This window comes from Jaculus jaculus, chromosome 6 (genome assembly GCF_020740685.1).
Source record: "Jaculus jaculus isolate mJacJac1 chromosome 6, mJacJac1.mat.Y.cur, whole genome shotgun sequence".
NCBI lineage: Eukaryota > Metazoa > Chordata > Mammalia > Rodentia > Dipodidae > Jaculus > Jaculus jaculus.
Window position 1 is genome coordinate 39,073,587 of NC_059107.1, and position 18,906 is coordinate 39,092,492.

Sequence of the window (18,906 nt, forward strand, 5' to 3'; positions counted from 1 at the left end):
AGCCGGGAATGGTGACGCACATTTCTAATCCCAGCACTCAGGAGACAGAGGGAGAGGATCGCTTTCAGGTTGAGGCTGGCTTGACACTATATGGTGAATTCCAGGAAACCCTACCTCAAAAAAACCAACTAAGCAAAGCCCCCATTTTGCTGTCCGGCCTGTGAGCATCTGCCACCCCTCCAAGCAGGCTTGGGGAGGAGCAGAGTCTCTGTTCCTAGGACTAACCACAGACACTGCACAAAGGCTGCCCCAGTAGGGGTGTGGGCAAAGGCGCACAGGAGGAGGGAAGGTGGACTGCCCAACTCCAGCTCAGAGGTATGACTTGCCAAGGCCCACCACTGGGGGACTCACTTGTTGAAGAGGTTCAGGCCAATGCGGTAATGCCTCTTGCGGATGACATCGTTGCTGAAGGCTGGGGAGTCCCAGCTGTTGCGGGTCTCCTTATGGTATGTCTGCTTGCTAAGTGTCTGTTCCCTCAGGCTGTCCCGCGAGGAGGACTCAGAGCTGCAGTTGATGGTGTCATTGGAGTTAGACGTGCTATTGATGCTGTCATTGTCCCCGTCTGAGTAGTCTGACTCAGACTTGCTCTGCCGGTTGGCGGAGCCGTTGATGGCCAAGTGGCTCTCGAGGGGTCTGGAGGGCCGGGGCCGCAACTCGGGCTCCTCCCGTGGGAGACCCTTGGGGGGTCCACTGTGAGGGCCGTGCTTTGGGCTGCCCTGCTGCCCACCGAGGCCACGCTCATAGGCACTCTGCCTCTTGAGTGAGCCGCGGTCTGAGCGGTCACTGAGGTCCACAGAGCTGTCACTGGGTGGCTCGATGGTGAGCAAGGGAAGGTGCTCCACCCGCAGCCGCGGCTCCGGCCGCTCCAGGGACGGTGTGCTCCGGCAGCTGGTGTCTGTGTCAGCTTTGTCGTCCTTATGGGCCAGGGCCCAGTAGTCCTGCGCCACGGCCCCAGCCCGTAGTCGCAGGTCCGACTCAGTGCTAGAAGGCCGGTCCCCAGCCTGTGAGAGCGGCAGAGGGGGTGACAGCTCTTCCTCATCAATGTACAAGGTGACATCGCTGTACGAGGCTGTCATTTCATCCAGCTTGTGGTGGTCCATGCCGTGAAGGCCTGGCTTGGGCTCGGTGTCCCGTGAGCACGCGATGTCTGGGGTTGGCACCTCCTCGCCATGAAGGCTGCGGCAGTTGAGAGCATCATCGATGGACTCGGCCAGCGACTTCACCTGCCTGGAGAAGGCATCCTCCAGCTCTGTGATGGCATCTGCAAAGTCACTGGAGGGGGCTGGAGACTTGAGGGTGGACTCGCCAAGGTCTCCACACTCAGAGGGCACCAGGGCCCCCAGCTGGGAGCCGTCATTGGTCACTGAGACCTGCTTGCCCTCAAAGTAGGAGCTGTGCACTTTCTCTGGGCCCTCGAAGGAGAACTGCATCCTCATGTTGGACAGCACAATGCGGCGCGACATGCGGTTCTCTGACATGGAGCTGCGCAGGCGCTCAAAGTTCTTGTTCATCTGATATTGGCGGAATGCTGTCTGGATGGTGCGGGCCGCATGGCGGGTCACGAGGCGCCCCCCATACTTGCGTTCTAGCATCTCCACCTAGTGGGGTAAGAAGAGGAGAATAAGACCATGGGATCACCAATCAGAGATGCCCCTCAGTCCTCTCCTATGCCCCAAGAACATGTGTGCTCTGCTAGTGCTGGGCCATGACACAGGCACCTGACACAGCCCCCAAAACCCAGCCATGAAGAACGTAGAGAGTCCAGAGAAGGGACGTCAGGCAGCCGGTCCCCCATAGTAAATCCCTTTTCCCATCTCTGCAGAGGCAGGCAAGGAAAAGCAAAGGGACAAGTTGAGGCATGGTCACCCCAAGGCAGGCCCCACCTTCAGCAGATGTGCACCAAGGCTGGACTCTAGAACCAGTCAGGGTCAGTGAGAGTGTCTGGCAGATGAGGCACTGTGTGCTTGGGGAAAGGGAGAAGGGGGAGACCTGAGACCTTCACAATGGGCAGAAGAAACCTGTTGCTTGCCCCAGGTAGCCAAGGGGCTGTACCCACCTACCTGCTTGTCCTGCAGATCCGAGGAGAGCTCATAGCTCTCAGAGAGCGACCGGGAGCGCTTGATGGCCTCCTCCTCAGCCTGCTTGCGCAGGACAGAGGTCGAGTGCTGAAGTCGGGGCCTTCGTGTGCGCTGCTGTGGCCCTGGCCCAGAGTACAGCCCATAGGCGCCCACCGAAGGGTGTTCGTAGTGGTCTGGGCTCAGGCTGGAACTGGGCACCAAGGGGCCCTGGTGGTAAGCTGAGGGACTGTCCAGCGACGTGGCAGTCTCACTGCTGGGAGCCTCACCCTCAACACTGTAGAAGAGAGGAGACATGTGCTGTGAGTTGGAAAGCAGATTCTAGGGAGCAGGGTTAAGGAGGTGCCTCCCCAGGAAGCCAGAGGCTCTCTGCTGTGCATTTTCCTCAGGCTTCTATCACACTTGCTCCCTTCTTACATCTGACATACTGTACTGATGGCATCTGCTTCCTGCCAGATCTCTGAGGACAGGAACTTTGACTACTGGGGAGCTCATGGCCCTAGAGCAGAACCTGGCCCAAGGAGGTGTTCAATGAACAATGAGTAAGGAACTGACACCCTCTCGCTTGCCATCTGGATTACAAGTACCACAGGTTTTGTGTCTACTTTCCTCATGACTGTATTTGTAATCTAGTTAAACAGGGACACTAGGGTGAGCCCTAATAAAACCACACTGGTAGCATTCTAAGCGGGGGGCTCAGGACACACACAGAAGAAAGACCATGTGAAGACACAGGGAGAAGGGGGTCATCTCTCCTGAGAAAGACTCAGGAGAAGGCAGACAGGCCCACAGCTCTATCACAGACTTCCAGCCTCCAGAGCCAGCAGATAATGAATGGCTATTGGCTAAGCCTCCACTTGTGGTATTTGTTATAGCAGGCTTGGAAGCAAACACCATATTGCACAAACATTTTCTGTAAGTCTTAGCAATTCCTCCTTTGCATAATAGTGTTATACATTCCTGTACAGGTAAGGACTGAGGTCTGTAAGCCAAGCCCAAGGCCCCACAGATCTGGGATTAAAGTTCAGTGGGTGGGATTTGAGACTGGTGCCCCTCCACCTCACTGCCTCTTGCCCCACGGGGTATCCCCAAGCTGGGCAAGATTGTGGCCAACTGGTGGGGTCAGAGGGGCTGCGGGCTGACTCATCCCAGCCAATGAGTATACAGCACTCCACTCTGTGCACACTGATTTCCACTGCTGATGCTTTTCAGTGAAGGACAAAGAGAAAGGGGAAAATGATTCTCAGAGTTTTGAACACAACTGCTCACCCCTTGTCAGGCTCTCTGTCCCTATGAGACAAGTCCACCCAGGGCTGGCAGGGACTCTAAAGGCCTCTAAGTCCTGGGACAGGGTAGAGATCTTTGAAATGGCCCCACCCAGGTTGCAGTCCTTTCCAACATCCTGCTTCAGACCAACAGAAACGCCTTGCATTCAGCAGCCACAGCTGGCTGGCCACCCCTGCCTGCCCAGCACCACTTTAAATCCTGACACTCCTGTAGGTCTGGCAAGACCCCGCTGCTGAGGAGGCCTGAGGAGAAGAGCTTACAGCAGAGAGGGCTGAGGCCACCTGCCCTGGACCCTGACCAGCCTGCACCAGGGCTGGCAGTGGGTCTTACCACTTGCTTTCTGGCCTGTGTATAGGGACAGGGCTTCTGTGCCAGCAGCTGCTGCTGGCCTCCAGGGACTAAGGTTTGACAGAAGCTATCGTTGGGAAGGACCTGAGTCAGGCGTTCAAAGACACAGGGTTTTGCCTGCCTCTGCCCCCACTCCCTGTCAGTAGTATATCCAGGTAGTTCAGTTTTATTTCCAAGCTTGTTTCCTACTCCACAGTGTCAGTGGTTTAGTCCAAGGAAAACAACCTTCCCAATCCTCCCAGAATCACAAGAGCTACCTGACCCCATGCCCCTGAGCCCCTCCAGCATCCTTTGGGCTCAGTCTATGGTATAGGGGGAACTGGCAGATTTTTAAATTATCCTATTGTCTTGCTAAAGCTTAAACCAGTGCCTTACAATACATGCCTAGAATGACAGCTCTCATGAAGGTGTGAACAAGTCTCATTAGAACTGGGCCATCAATTCTCAGCAGACACAGACACAGCAGCTGTCTTTTTCAGGAAAGCCCACCCAGGGCTGCCCGACCCCAGAGCTGGACCCACACTCCCAGCCCTTTCCCTGCTCTGCCTTGCTTCACTTGGGCTGGTCAGCATATGCGGCAAGGCACACCCACATGCCCCCTCCACTGGACCATGTCCTGGTCAGGGGCTGAATCTGTGTGCAAGTAACAGGCTGATGGGAACAGGGTGTTAAGCAAGAAGAAACATGGCTGTGCCTCTCAGCCCCTTATAAGGGATCTCAAACTGGCTCCAGCTGACTCAGCAGGAGCAGAGATGAGGCCTCCCTCAGTCCCTGGAGCAAGGCCCAAAGCCCCTCAGTGGCCGGTGGGACTCATCTAAGCTACAAGGAGGCATAGTCAGGGAAGGGAGGGCCTCACTCACCATGCTGTGCCTGATCCACAAACCCAGGGTAGAGAATAGACAACTCTAGTGACCAAGAGAATGGCCCCTTTCTATTTGTTAGGGAGCAAGCTGGGCCTACGCTGCCTGCAAGCCTGGAAGTGGCCACAGTCTGGTGGGCTGTGGCTGTGGAAGAGGGGCTGAAGACAGAGAAGCAGCCCCCAACTGAGCTGCACCTTCATGAGCACAGAAGGTATCATCTATGCTTTGGGGGTGACTTCAGGTGTGAGGAAAAGCATCTGGGACAAGACTGGGATAAAGGCATAACAGACAGGCACTTTCTGGGCTGTGATCTCACCCAGCAGTTTTGCAGGTTCCAGAACATGCGAGAGAGAAAGAGCCAGGTCTCTTCTTCAACCTTTCCCCTACAGGAAGGGGGGTGAGGTTGCATGGCCTGCCCTTGACCACCTCTTTCTGAGTGAGTACCCCCACCATGGTCAACACCCTCCATCACATCTACCCAAGAGGTAGTCCCTGACAGGACTCTAGCAGCACCAGGAGAAAGCTAACTCAGGGACTACTCCCTTCGCACCTCGAGGACCATCTTGATGGCGCTGCGTTAGATGCCAACAAGGGCTTCTCTCAGTGGTGGCATCTGAACTGAGAAAAGCCCAGGGGTGGCTGTAGAGAGGGAAGGCCAGTACTACCAAGTCTGTGGGCAAAAGGCTCTCAGACCTACTGGCTGGACTGGGATGGGCAGTGCTATTCTGGAGCAGCTAGGAGAGCTGTCACCCCACTCTAGTGGACTCAGGATAGTTTCCCAACAGGAGCTCAGGCTCTGAAGATAAAGGCTCAACTCCTACCTTTCCTGGGAGAAGGGGAACTGTCCCATGTCACAGCACAGTCATCTGTCCCACCATACCCAGAATGACAGAGACTTCGACTTCAGAGTAGGGAGGGACAGAGTGGCTTTAAAATGAGGTTCACTGTTTACTGGGGGGGGGGGAGGGACAGATGGTTCTACTTTATTATGGGTTTGTGAGAAATTCAATGCACTGTCAATGTATATTTTCACTTATGATACATTTCTCAGGACATGGGGACGTCTGTGTATATCTCTCCAGCCTGAACTTTTGGATAAACAACAGCTAAACCAGCCTCCATCTCCCTGACCCAGTTACTATCTCGCCTACCCACTTTTCAGCTCCCTGGAGAAGCTTCTCCCCCAGACCTGGCCCACAAGACAGGGTTGAACATCCAGGTGAATCCTCAATAGCAACCCCCCGCCCTGCCACAATTCACCATCTCTCTTCTAGGCTCACACACAGATGAAGGAATGGGCTGGGGCCCCTGCTCCACGTCTCCAACAGTCCCCAGCAGCTCAGTTTCTGCAATGTTCTATGGCAGTTGGGTGGCTGCTGCCCACATCTCAGAAAATGTTCCTGGTTCAGTCATCATTTTTTCCAGACACTCAACTAGAAGGTAAGACCGGAGGATGTTCACTGTAGTGTAGTGCCTAAGCATGGGAGACTGAAAATCATCTCGACACCCATCAGAAAGGGACTGCAATTAATTCTATCTCACACAGAGAAATGTCAAGATGGGGGAAGACCTGACCTGACAGCTGCTCCAGTGAGAAAGACCTGGAGAGGTTTCAGCTGACAGTAAGATTGATGTGTGCTGATGTTGCCACACAGCTGAGGAGCCTGTGGCTGTAATGAGTAGAGCCAGAAGCTAAAATAGTCCCTTGCAGTTGTCATAGCACTGCAGAAGATGGCTCTGGGCAGGGTAAAGGTGTCGGACCCTTCACCCACCCATCCCCAGACCCCTGCAGACATTGCTAATTGACCACAGACTGTCTTCTACAGATGGCGGGTGGGGCCTCAGCCCCTCCCATACAGCATTGCCTACATCTGATCCCAGCTGGCATGGGAGACCTACTCAGTGAGCCAGCCCAAATTACAGCGAGATGGAGAAAAACACCATGTCTCCTACCAAGAGCTGGAGCAGCTGGATCAGAAGGAAAGCAGCTCTAGGGTATTATGGTCCCAGCCTAGGCCTGAAAGAGTAACAAGCCAAGGCTGAAGATACACTGGGGGAGGGGGGACGGGACTATGCTCCACATGGCCCCAAGGAGGTAGGAAGTGAGTTCCCCGCCTCTGGAGGTGTAACAGGCAGTCTCTCCAGCTCCACAGGGCCCATCTGAATCTATCATCTTCACTTGCATTTGTGACCTCTGAGGGGCTGTGACGGGCTCTGAGCTCAAGCTCTACTCCCACTTGAACAGCATCCACAGCACACAGGAATAATATGGCTGTGCGGTAGACAGCTGTTCTTCCCTAGGAGTCAAGCTCCTCGTGTCCAAAAGACACAAGGGCTGGAAGCAGGTGAGGGCCTGGAGCTACTTGTGGATAGGTGCTCATTCTGTTCCACTGTCCCTACCTTGCCTGAGCACAGTGAGTGACATCCTTCACACAGTGAAGACCTGGCTCACCAAGGGAAAGCTCTCTGATGGCTATCTGGTTTCTCTTTGATGAAGGGTCCAACTGACCCATCAGGCAGCTAAAGGCTAAAGGCAGACAGGCAGGCCACCTACCTACCCTGCGCCTGCCTGCTGCTCAGCTCTCTCCGAGGCCCTGCCTCCAGGCTGGAGAGCTGGACCCCAGGGCGAGACCTGCAAGACTGCTCTGTCTTGGACTGAAGGGCTGGAAGGAGGGGGATCTGCCAGCCAGCAGATGCCACATCCTGGCCCTAGTCCTGACTCTAGCTTCATTGAGTCCAGGTGGGGGTTGGGGCCTTGGCTTTTTGGCCATGGATGCCTCTAATTATGGCCTGTGAAATCATGAATGACTTTTCTCAAGAAAAATGTTAGTTGGAGGCAGCTCTGGGCAGTGGCAAGGGGACATGGTAGAAGCAAAGACCTGCTTCACCCCCATGTTGATGATGTGCTGGTAGACAGCTGAGGTCATTACAGCTAGATTCTAAGATTCACCCAAAACTCACTCCTCTCTACCATCCTCATCTCATTAGTTAAGTACAACCCCAATGACACACAGCAGGCAAATGAAGTCAGAGCCAACAGAGGCACGCTGGCTCCAGAGCCCAGACATGTGGACCCCAATGTACTTGGTACTTTGGTGCTTGCTTCCTGGAGGGGCAGGGTGATATGCAGTCACCCCTCAGGTTCCTTGTGGCATGAATTTCAGGACTCCCTAGGATAACCAAAACCCAAGGTTGCTCAAGTTCCTTCAAGGCAGGTGACCAGGCCCTACCTATGTCCTCCTGTAAGCTCGCGTCAGTTCTAGATGGCTTACAGCAAACACCTGTGCCATGCTATGGACATATACACCACATGGTATTGTTTGGGGAGTGATAACCTGGCTGAGGCCATATCCCATGGGGAGCCACCCTCTTCAAAACAGGCCATCCGAGAGGCCCAGCTGTGGTCAGTGTCCATGCTAAGCATCATGGGCTGAATTCCAAATAGTCTGCACTGACCAGAGCCAAATAGCCTCCTGAAATACGTCATTATCCTTTTCATGCCTCCAGCCTCCCAGAGAGGAAGGCCAGAACCGCCATTCTCAGACCTCACAAGTTCCTGCAAGGGCCTCTGTGTGGTCCTTTACTGCTAGGGCCGCAGTGAGGTTGCTGGCCCAGAAGAGGAGGGGGCAGTCTTGCTGTCTCAGAGGGGTGGGTCCTGTTCTTTTGTCTGGGTCCCAGATGTGGGGAGAGATGACACACACCATGGCAGGGCCTGAAGAAGAAGTGAGGAGGACCAGGACCAGGTCCTCTGAGCCAGGGCAAGCTCAGCACAACTTGAGAGAAGCTCTCTCTCCACGAAATCCTGGGGCTTAGGGGCAGCTGTGGGATGAGCAGCACTGACTTGGGAAGGGGGCCGCTCGGGTTAGGAAGGCTGTTCATGGTGGGGAGGGCTTGTTGGAAACATCAGTCTCCTGGACTCCTGTGGCCCTAGGCAGCTATGCCCTGAGGAGTCAAGCACACTGCTGCCACTGGGGCACACTGCTTTGCCACACTGCATTTAAGAGGCTACACAGAGAGCTGGACCTTGACTCCAAGTCATTCTCCAGTCCTTTCCACTCTGGAATGTTCCCAGGCTCCTGGTCCAGGAGTAGAGGTGGATTAAGGGAGCAGTGAGAGACAGTTGCCTACCCAATGAGGGAGGCCACTCCAGTGCAGGCCATCCACATGCCACCTGTCTCTGGTGGGGGAGGGGCAGCATCTCCATCAAGGATGGTGACCTGCTGGTCACCATGGGATCTGTGGGGTCTCCCTCCTAATGAGGACGGTAAGAATCTATAAGACTGTGGGCCAGCAGAGTTGGAGGGACACAGCCTAGGAAAGGGGATCATGAGTTCTTATGGGGAGCAGGACAGCACATCTGGGGGATCCAGACAGGGGACTGAAGGAGCAGTGAGAGTGCACAGTATGTGCCCTGGAATGCTGGTGTTTGAAGAAGCAAGAGCCCTGTCATGAACTTATATATAGCCCAAGTCTCTAGGAGGCACAACGATACACGCTAACCATTCAGCATGGCTGGGTAACCGGGAGCAACATCCTTAAGAAAAAGGTGATGTGCTCTTTGGACAATCCAGAATTTCTCCTGTACAGCTGAGTGCAGGTGGCATGAGGGTCAGGTGGGTTTTTGCTTTACCAGCTCCTAAGTCTACATGAATGGGAATACAGATCATCTCAGAGGAGCTAGTAATTATGTCCCACGGTGACTACAGACTCCTCAGAGGCAGGCCAGGAGGGAGCCAGCTCCTGCGCTCATCCAGCTACTGTCTCCCCCACACCCTCCCTCCTGCCTGTCTCTGAGCACCTTCAAAGCAGAGCCAGCTGAGACCACCTGGCCCTCATCTCCCTGGCCCTAGCACATGGCCCTTCCTGAGCCTTTGGGTGCTCCACGTCACCCTATTCTTTTCCCTGCAACAGCTGCAATCCCCTCGAAGCTCAGCTCCAGCCATGTCCCTCCTCTGCACTCACTGGCTCCACAGACAGTGACCCAGAAGGCTCTGTAAGACGCAGCCACGCTTCCCGGGGCAGGCTAGCCCTAGCTCATTCCCACTGGCCTCCTAGCTGTTCCTCTGCAATCCTGGCAGACTGACTTCTGCTCCAGGACCTTTGCACATGCCATTTTCACAGCAGAAGCTGTGCGTGGTGGGGTGGGAGTAGGGAGGGATACTTGTGGGAAACTGTCTCTGAGAAGGAAAAGGGAGCCAAGGGTCCCAGGGTTCCTGGTAAGGCTGTGGTGCTCAAGCTGGAGGAGACTTGAGTATATGGGCTTGGAAGGAGCTGCCAGCAGGGAGGCTCTGGGCAGGGCTGGGCTACCTGAGGTCAAGTTAGACAAGACCCCATCCTGAGGGACTTAGCCTTCCTCTGGGGGCAGGAGAACAGACCAGCAAACTGGCGAGATCCCAGTCCCCAGCAAACTAGGCTGCAGGCAAGATCAGTTTCTGTAGCCTGAGTCCTGCTCTGGGAAGACCACGGCTCACTCTGGTCCACCCCCATGTCTGCTTCAGGAAGGGACCTCCACCCACCCTCCAACCCTCTCAGCCTAGGTGGCCACAGGCCCTTAGGACAGCCCAATCACCACCTTTGAGGACGCTGCCCTGGTCCCAGCCTCCTCTGGCTGCCCAGTGGCCTTGGGCCTTGTTGACTCGACTTTGCCTTGGCCTCAGTCTGGGAGGGATGTGGTACAGTTCAGCTCTGGCCCACAGACTGCAGCATTCATGGATGGCCCCACACCTGGCCTCCAGAAGTAGCTTTTATGTACATAGCAAAATATAGGGCTCTGAACAATGGGCTTTTAAGAGCCCAGGCTATTTTTAGAGCTCTGCTTACTGAACCAACACTCAGCATTTCTCCATTTTGTCAGCTGCTGCCCGGAGCTGGGCAGACAAGCAGCCAGAACCCAGGGGGCTTCTCCAGCCACTCGGGCATGCAGAGAAAGATGTTAGTTTGGGGACGCCCTAGGCTGGTGGAAAGCAGGGTGGCAACTAACTGATGCCCTTGCCCAATGGCAAGCAACACGTCCACCTGGGCGTGGCACTTCCTCTCCTGACCTCATGGCTTATTCCCTTGCCCAGTGTGCTCTGGGCTACAGTCAAACACCTAGGGGCTATGTGCAGCTTTCCTGGGCCTCAGTTTCCTGAGGTGAGGGCTACCCTTGGTGACCCCACAGAGGAGTTGGTAAGAGTACCCATGAAGCCCACCATGGTTTAATGCCAAGCCAAGTGGGCAGGCAGGGAAAAGTTTTCTCAGGAGGCAGCAGGCCTTGGGCAGGCTGGTGCTCGTCAGGCCACGCAGCCAGGCCCTTGCAGTCGGGTGCAGTCAACACGCTCTCAAAGGCTGATCCTCCTGGCCTCCATGTTGGTCCTCGCTCCCTGCTGTGGAAAGACTGGATGCACGTGGAGGCAGAGTGAACTTCCCATAGCTCTGTCAGACCCACTCACTCTCGGCCTCTGTTTCGGGAACTAGAATCCAGGACCTGGGAGACGAGCAGGCTCAGGGAAGTCCCAGAAGCTGGAACTGACTGGCCCCGTCTATCTACAACCTTGGAAGTTTCCACCATTAGGAGCACAAGTGTCCTTGCTATGTGTACACAGGATGTCCGGGACAGGACCGGGGGAAGCTCTGTCATATGGGAGGCAGTGAAGGCGGTCTTAGGAGCCTGGCCCTATGAATCCCTTCAGCTGCATGGCCAAAGTGGAGAAAACAGAACCTAAGAGAGGAGAGGAGGGAGGGCATTTGGACCTATAGGTGCCATCACCAGGACCTCCCATACGAAAGGAAGTCAGCTGCGAGGGCAGGGAGTCTGCATCCTCATAAGGTGGCCCTAACACCCAAATGGGGCTGGACACGAGCGGCCGTTGCTGTAAGGGTGAACGACATGGTGGTGACGAGGACTTGGGCAGTGGGATCTGCTCTCCCGACCCATGAGTGGCTAGGGCCAATGCCACACTAAGGACAGAACGGCCAAGGCCGTGGCCTGGAGCTTTCCACTCCCACTCTGCATTCTTCCCGGGTGGGAGCACAGGCATCCCCAAGAAGGAGCCTCCAGGCACACGCTGCCACACACCAAGCTGCACTGCAGAGGCGCCAGAGACGCTTTCCAGCACTAGGCACAGGCGCTGTACCCACGGTAAGACTCCTGGGCCTGAAGTCACCAATGCAGCCCTGGGCTCGGCTCCAGGGGCACCATGTCTGCCCTGTACCTACCACCTACAATTCTGGGATGCCCTCCACCAGGCTGGTTGGGCCCTAGCAGGCCTGAGACAGGCAGTAGGAACACAAGCCCCAGCACAGGCTGGTAAACACACCCTTACTCCGGCTACAAGCCAGCTGGCAGAGGGCACAGCAGACTCTGGGTGGGGGGACAGAGCAAACACCCTGCAATCGAGCCCAGCCAGGCCTCTGCCTGGCAAGGTGCCACACACAGTGGCTCTTCACTATCATCCTGCAGAAGGCCACAAGCCACTGGAGGATCCTGTCCCCACATCCCAGGACCAGAGCACCAAAGGTGGGCATAGGCTTAACACCAGAAGGAAGCTGGCCCTAATGCTACTTGCGGCAAACCCAGTGGGATACAGGGCAAAAGCACTCAGGAACCTGAATCTCCTTCCTGGCGGGCACCCCTGTCCACATATTATGCCTACAAAGATGTCTCCAATACAGACTGGTACCTACAGGCCCAGTCTGGTCCTCACAGCATGCTATATACCTCCACAGTATCTTCTCAAAGAAAAAAAAAAAAAAAAACAAACTAGAATAAGCCAGGCATGGTAATGCATGCCTCCAATCCCAGCACTTTGGAGAGAAGGCTGAAGCAGGAGGGTCACAAGTTTAAGACCCGCCTGGGCTACACACGACCCTGTCTCAAAACAACAAACAAACCAAAATAGTCAAAATAGCCAAACAAACAAAAATAGCCAACATTTTAACACCTAATGATGTATCTGACAGCCCAGACTTCTGACTTTTGAGGGAACATCTGAGGACACAGCCACCCCAGGCTTGCCACCCGCTTGATGATAGTCAAAGCAGGTGGAGGCCACAGCCAGGGGGAAAAAAAGCATGCATTGCCACCACCAAAGTCCCCACCCCCCACCCCCCGGCTGGCCTCCTGCTCTTCTCACGCCACCATCCTATCCACCAAAAATGTCTGTGTCTTCCTGTGAAAGCCTGAAAGTCAAGGCCCAGCTCCACCACGCGGGACCAGGACCCACGGCTTGGGCCCAGTCATTCCGAAGAAACCTAACTTAGAATGTCGAGTCCCCAGGGACAGGGCTCAAAGCCTTGCAGGAAGCTGCAGAGCTGGTGGGAAGCTGAGTGCCTGTGCTCTGTGGTGTCCTAAGAGTGTGGCTTTAACCAGACCCCACCAAAGCTGACCATAATCCACCATCACACAGTTGGTCATGAGAGCTGCCAAGCTTTGGAGCACCAGATAGCCTCACGTCTGAGTCTCAGCATCAGAACACAACTGAAAAGTCACCAGATACTGGCATTTATTGTAAACCTAGCAGGGTGGCCTGCACTGTCCACTTCTGAGACAACACAGGGCCGCTCCAGAAGTACCTGATGGCCAAGCAGGGGAAGTGCCAGGTTTAGACTAGCTCAGGACTCCCTGTGGGGAGACTGGGCCAAGTGGTAACACCCCTCCTGGCGCCCACTCCCTCATCTTCACACTGGCTACTGCTCCTGCCCAATGTGGACATGGAATCAAGCAAAAATAACCTCTGTGAAAAAAAGACAGCTCTCCCACGAACTGTCCCTGCCCTGTGTTATTGGCCAAAAATGGTGGGGCTTGACCCATAGGCCTCCACCTAATTTATCCAGGCCAGAAAGGGGGGGCACTTGGGGAGTGCCCCCACGCTAGCACCCAAGTGAGTTCTGGACCCAGACACACCTCTATACAGCTCTGTGATTTCTGCTCACACTAAGTCACTACCTGCTGGGCCCAGACGCAAAGCTCCCCGCCACAGTCTCATCTAGACCAGCCTCCCTCCTCTTTCTTGCTTTCCCTGACCACTTCCTGCAGCCAGGCCTCTGCCAGCCCTACCCCAGCTAGCAGGGCAGTTCTTGTTGGTTTTGAATGCACAAAGATGACCAGAAGCTTCCGACCCTGGGGCTCACTTGGAAAGATTTTTCAGAATACACACACACACACACACACACACACAGCCAAAAAATCTTCCCGGCTGAGCCAAATTAAATACAGAGGCCTCTAGTTATTTCCATACGCGCAAAACGGACTTAAATAAAGCAGCTCTGTGGCAGGCTCCAGCAGACAGGGCCAGGCGGGTCTCAGGAGGGCCAGGCAGGAGGCACAGTCCGGGGAGCTGGCCATGGCAAGTGTGGGCAGTTTGAGGGAGACAGAGGGCCAGCCTTCAAGCAGGGGTGCAGTTCTCAGAGGCTGAGACAGTTCAGCCTTCTCAAGTGGACAGCAGAACCGAACACAAGGTTCAGTGAGCTGCCCACCCCGGCCCCAGCCTGACAGACAAGCAGCATCCTCGGTCAGCATCCCACCCACGGGACCCTCTGTCACAATCTGCCCAGGCTGTGATCGCCCAGGGTTTATATGTGGGTCACCTGCATAAAGAGAAACTTAAGAGAGCACGCCAGATCTTCCCATTTTGTGAAGGGAGAAAACTGAGGTACAGAGAAGTGACTAACTCACCCAAAGCCACACACTTCACAGAAGGTAAGGGAGAGTGATGCCGGCTGGAGCACTTGGCTAAGCATGAACTGAGCTACACCAAACCTCTTGCCCCCCCCCCCCCCAAACTGTCCCTGCCCTCACAGGAACCAGGGCTGCCTGGCCACACACCACAGCAGCCAGTGGGCTCCCAGCATGCCAGCTGTTTCATGAGGCAGGGCTCAGGAAGGGTTATGGGACAGACAGACACTCAGGCACAGAGCACTGAACTCCCCACAGCACTGGCACACAGGGCCTTGTAACTGGGCCTCTCTGGGCCTGCACGTCTCAGCCATGGAGGGGAACACTGCCCCCCACCCGGGGCTATGCAGAGGGTTGTGATAACACACACACGTAAGCCAGCCTGTGTCTGGATATACGCCAGGGAATCCTCTACTTCTGTCTCATCCCAGGATGTCACCACTTCCCACAGACGAGGGGTGGTGAATCACAGCAAAGAGGGCCTCACAGCAGCCGCTCCCAGTGCTGGAAGCAGTGCCATCCACACCTGAGGGAGGCAGGGGTGCTAACGGCAACCTCGGCTTGTTTCTGACCAAACCTGGTTAAGTTCCCACCTGCCTCCTCCCCCAAAAACTATGAACTAAATTAGTAGTCATAAGATGCTCATAATAATGGCAACTAATATTTAGGGAGCACCTACTGTGCGCCAGACTCCACATTACTGGATATCTACTATATACCAGACTCTAAACCTGGCACTGCTGGATGGCCAGCCCCCAGGGATGATGGGCTAGGGATGGGGCAAGGAAGCCCCACCTGGCCAGATGCCAACAGGAAGAAGCAGTGAGTTGGGAAGGACAGAAAAATGTTTCCTTTGGGATTTGAGCTGGAAGTGCCCAAGAAGCCCCTAGGGAGAGGGCATGGAACTGAACCAGAAGCCCCAGATGGGAGAGTACTCAAAGGCGGCATGTCACAGGCCACCGCAGGCTAAGGAGAAGAGTGGATCACTGCCTGACGCTTACTCCTGGCAAAGGGGGAGTACAGAATTTGTCAGGACACTGGGGTGAGAGCTGCAATCTAGCTCAGGGGAACCCCAGGCGCTGACAGGAGAGGCTGAGAGCACATTTCCATGGCCTTACCTGGGGGATGCTAGGGTGATGGAGAAGCAAGGTCCTGTGAGCCCCAGGACTGCTCCAGGCAGGAGCCTCCCAAATGGGTCAGGCATTGCTTGGTCACCAGCTAGAAGATAGCCCACACCCAGGGTTACCAAATAAGAGACAAAACATGGCTGTGCAGGGCCTGCCTCGGCCCTGCCCCAGGAACCCACCCCGGTGACATGACATTGTCCTCCAAGGGCAGGCTGAGGCTGACCACGAGATAGGTCCTGGATTTGAAATCAAAGGAATCTGCCTTAAAATAATCCAGACAATGAAACAAAAGTGGCTGTGGGGTCATTATGCTATCTTGTACTTCTGTACATGTTTATGACTTTTCTGTAATACAGGCTTAGAAATAACATTAAGAGCCGGGCATGGTGGTACACACCTTTAATCCCAGCACTCGGGAGGTAGAGGTAGGAGGATCGCCATGAGTTCGAGGCCACCCTGAGACTACATAGTGAATTCCAGGTCAGCCTGAGCTAGAGTGAGACCCTACCTCGGAAAAACAAAAAAGAAAGAAAAGAAATAACATTAAGACATACTATCCACATCAAGGTCCACTGTCTTTGGGATCATCTTACCATTTTTACTGAGTGAGAAAAACAGCAAATGTAAGCCCTAGCTCTGAGAAGTCAGGCCAGAGGGGACAGACACTCAGGCTGGAGTGGTTACCCACCCAGCCTTAGCAGCAAAGAGCCACTTCCTACTTTTCAAACACTGCCTTGTTCACTTGAGCCCCTACCCAGTACCCACTGCATTATCTCCACACTGTCTGGGGCATGGAGGATAGGGCAGATGACCTCTTGAGGCTGCCACACAAGTTTGGAGATGTGAGAATACCAGGTAGAACATCCAAGGCTCCTCTGTTCAGTCTGCAAACTGGCAATCGGGGGAGGGGGGCTGGAGAGATGACTTAGCGGTTAAAGCACTTGCCTGTGAAGCTGAAGGACCCAGGTTCAATTCCCCAGTACCCACGTAAGCCAGGTGCACAAAGGGGTACATGTGTCTAGAGTTCATTTTCAGTGGCTGGATGACCTGGTGCACCCATTCTCTCTATCTGCCTCTCTCTCTTTCTCTCTCAAAATGGATAAATAAAATAAAGAAAATAGCAATGGGGTCCTAAAGGCTCTTGTCTCTCTGATGCCCCATTGACCATCATCATTCACAACTGTAAGTCAGAGTAGTCTGTCCCCACAGTGCCAGGGCAGAGACAGAGCCTCTCACTAACCAGAAGCACATGCCTGTCTCTGGAGAGCCCCAATATTTCATGAGCATTTTCCAGCCTCTGTTTCCTTGTCTATAAAATGGAAAAAGTTCACAGGGTTCTTGGAGGTTCCAGTAAGGTATGTGCAAAACTCAGAGACCCTCATGTGCTACATCTGATTGCTCTTATTCTGTCCCTTGTTCCTGCTCCCATCTCAAACCTTAGCGAACTTCAGACCCACAACACTAGTGAGGGCTTTACCCAAACCCAGAACCCACTTTCCTGTTGGCATAGATTGGATACTTGTGTGCAGTGCTCATATCAGCTCTACCTACATGGTCCCCATTTGACAGATAAGGTGACAGCAGCTCACAGAGGACAGAGATGACACCTGGTCCTAACCACGTATCCAGAAGGGGACGTAACTGGGGCTTGGGCAGGTTTCTCCAGTTCTCAACACCACTCTCCAGCTACCCTACAGGTGCTTAAAAAAAAAAAAAAAGCACAGAACAGCAGGGGACCCCGAGGTTGGTGACTGATGCCAGGCCCTGAAGTCTGGGCTTCACAGGCATCACAGGCAGCACAGACAGGACCAAGGTAACAGAGTGGTCCAAAGCTCAGCACCTGGACCACCCAGAGCCCTACTACTCCACCTGCCACGGAGCTGCGGGCCCTCAAGGCTCCCAACCCTCAGTGTCCCTGATTTTGGACCTCTGCCTCTCTTGGCGCAGACCAGGAGCCCATCTTCTTCCAACCAGGTCACAAGCTGTCACACTAAGCCCCTCTCCCAATCCACAGGCAAAGCGAATTCCTTCATACTCTTCACTGGACACTTCTTAGCAGCTATCAGGATAATGCCACCAGTACATGAGTCTGGGGGCCTTTTTTGCTTCCTCCTGATCTGCCCTGTCACACTGGGGATGGCTTTTGGTCCCTCATTACTCAATCTGCCTTGCTCACTCTTTTAACCCTCGTCTTAGTTATCTGCTCTAGTGGGGACCCCCTCCAAACAGTGACACAGTCCACTCCCGCTCAGGAAGCCTACCCAGCCTAGACACTGTTCAGTGCCACTGTTGATGGTTTTATCATGCACTGCCAACATATGTCATGTGGATCAGTGCCTCTGATCCCCACAACAACCCCACAAGCACTTACTACCATCTACATTCCATAAATGGGGAAACTGAGGCATGGAATGGGCTCAGGGATATGGCTAAATCATAGAAACAATGGGGGAACAGAGGTTAGAGTTACAAGTGGTCCAGCTATAGAATCTGCCCTCAACCACTGGGTTAAGTATCCCCCATCCCCCCTCTGCAGGTGATCCTGGGGTCATGATGCTCGGCCCTCTTCACAGAAGAGGAAACAGGTCCAGGGACACAGTATAATGAGATAGGTAGTCAGAAATGGGGAAGCCAACAACTTTAGAGGTCCAGTGAGGGCTGGACCTTTCTAGAAGGCCTCCTCTTGAGGTACAGGTGACCCTTCAGAGCTCAGTACTAACCACAGACAAATGATGACTGTAACCGCCATCTAGTGAGCGCCAAGTACGTGAGGCACTGTGCTCATGCTTTCCTGCAGTCAGTGCTCACAAAGCCCCTAGCCCGCAAGAGAGGCGTCGATACCAGTCGCCTCTGTCTTTTAGGAAGAATGTATTCACGTTGCAAACAGGTTCTGACCCAGCCAGGACAATAAGCAATTTGGGGGAGCCCTTCCCGTTTGTGCAAATAAGGCTGCCGTTCCAAACTGGGGCTTCCTGCAAATCTTTCAGTTTGTAAATGCTCCTCCTCCCCTCCTAGGGGACCAAGCTCACTGTCCACTCCCATCTGCACCATGTAGAAACCTATGTTTGTCCCAGTCTCTTAAGTCAGGGGACAGTCAGCTTCTATCCCCAAGACTCTAGTTCATATACAGACAGGACAGGGGCTGTGCACAGGATGAACGTGTGGAGCCATAAGCACTTGGGCCCAAGGACATGTGCCCAGATTCTTTGTCGTCTGTGGAAGCAGCTCTTGTGGTCTGTGGGGAAAGAGACAAGATGCCAGGGGATCCTAGAGAGTTGTCACTGACCAGTGTGTGGGCTGGAACATGGGAACATTTTGGGAATTCTGACACCAAGGAACACCACATCCATTTATGATGGTGACATATTTTGCCAGAAATGATTTGATCCCTGAGGAAGCAAAGCCTGGCTGTGGAGAAGTCAGGTTGATAGGGTGGAAATCCTAACTCTAGCCCTCCTTAGCTGATGACCCTGGGCTGCTTCCCCAGGCACAACACAGGCAGCAGAAGCCCACACTCACAAATCACAGAGCATGAAGCCACGCGCACACATGGC

The 18,906-nt window shown here is 54.4% G+C and overlaps 1 protein-coding gene across 8 annotated transcripts in view; it reads right to left on the bottom strand.

The window, feature by feature from the left end:
- The window catches only part of Iqsec1 (IQ motif and Sec7 domain ArfGEF 1), a 336,067-nt gene that overhangs the window by 24,050 nt on the left and 293,111 nt on the right, over window positions 1–18,906 (bottom strand). For all 8 annotated transcript variants that reach the window (XM_045153616.1, XM_045153620.1, XM_045153618.1 and 5 more), the window contains 2 exons: window positions 2,061–2,352; window positions 352–1,598 (listed from right to left, as the gene is read on the bottom strand). In XM_045153616.1, coding sequence (XP_045009551.1) covers window positions 352–1,598; window positions 2,061–2,352 — 1,539 coding nt within the window. The remainder of the gene's footprint in view (window positions 1–351; window positions 1,599–2,060; window positions 2,353–18,906) is intronic.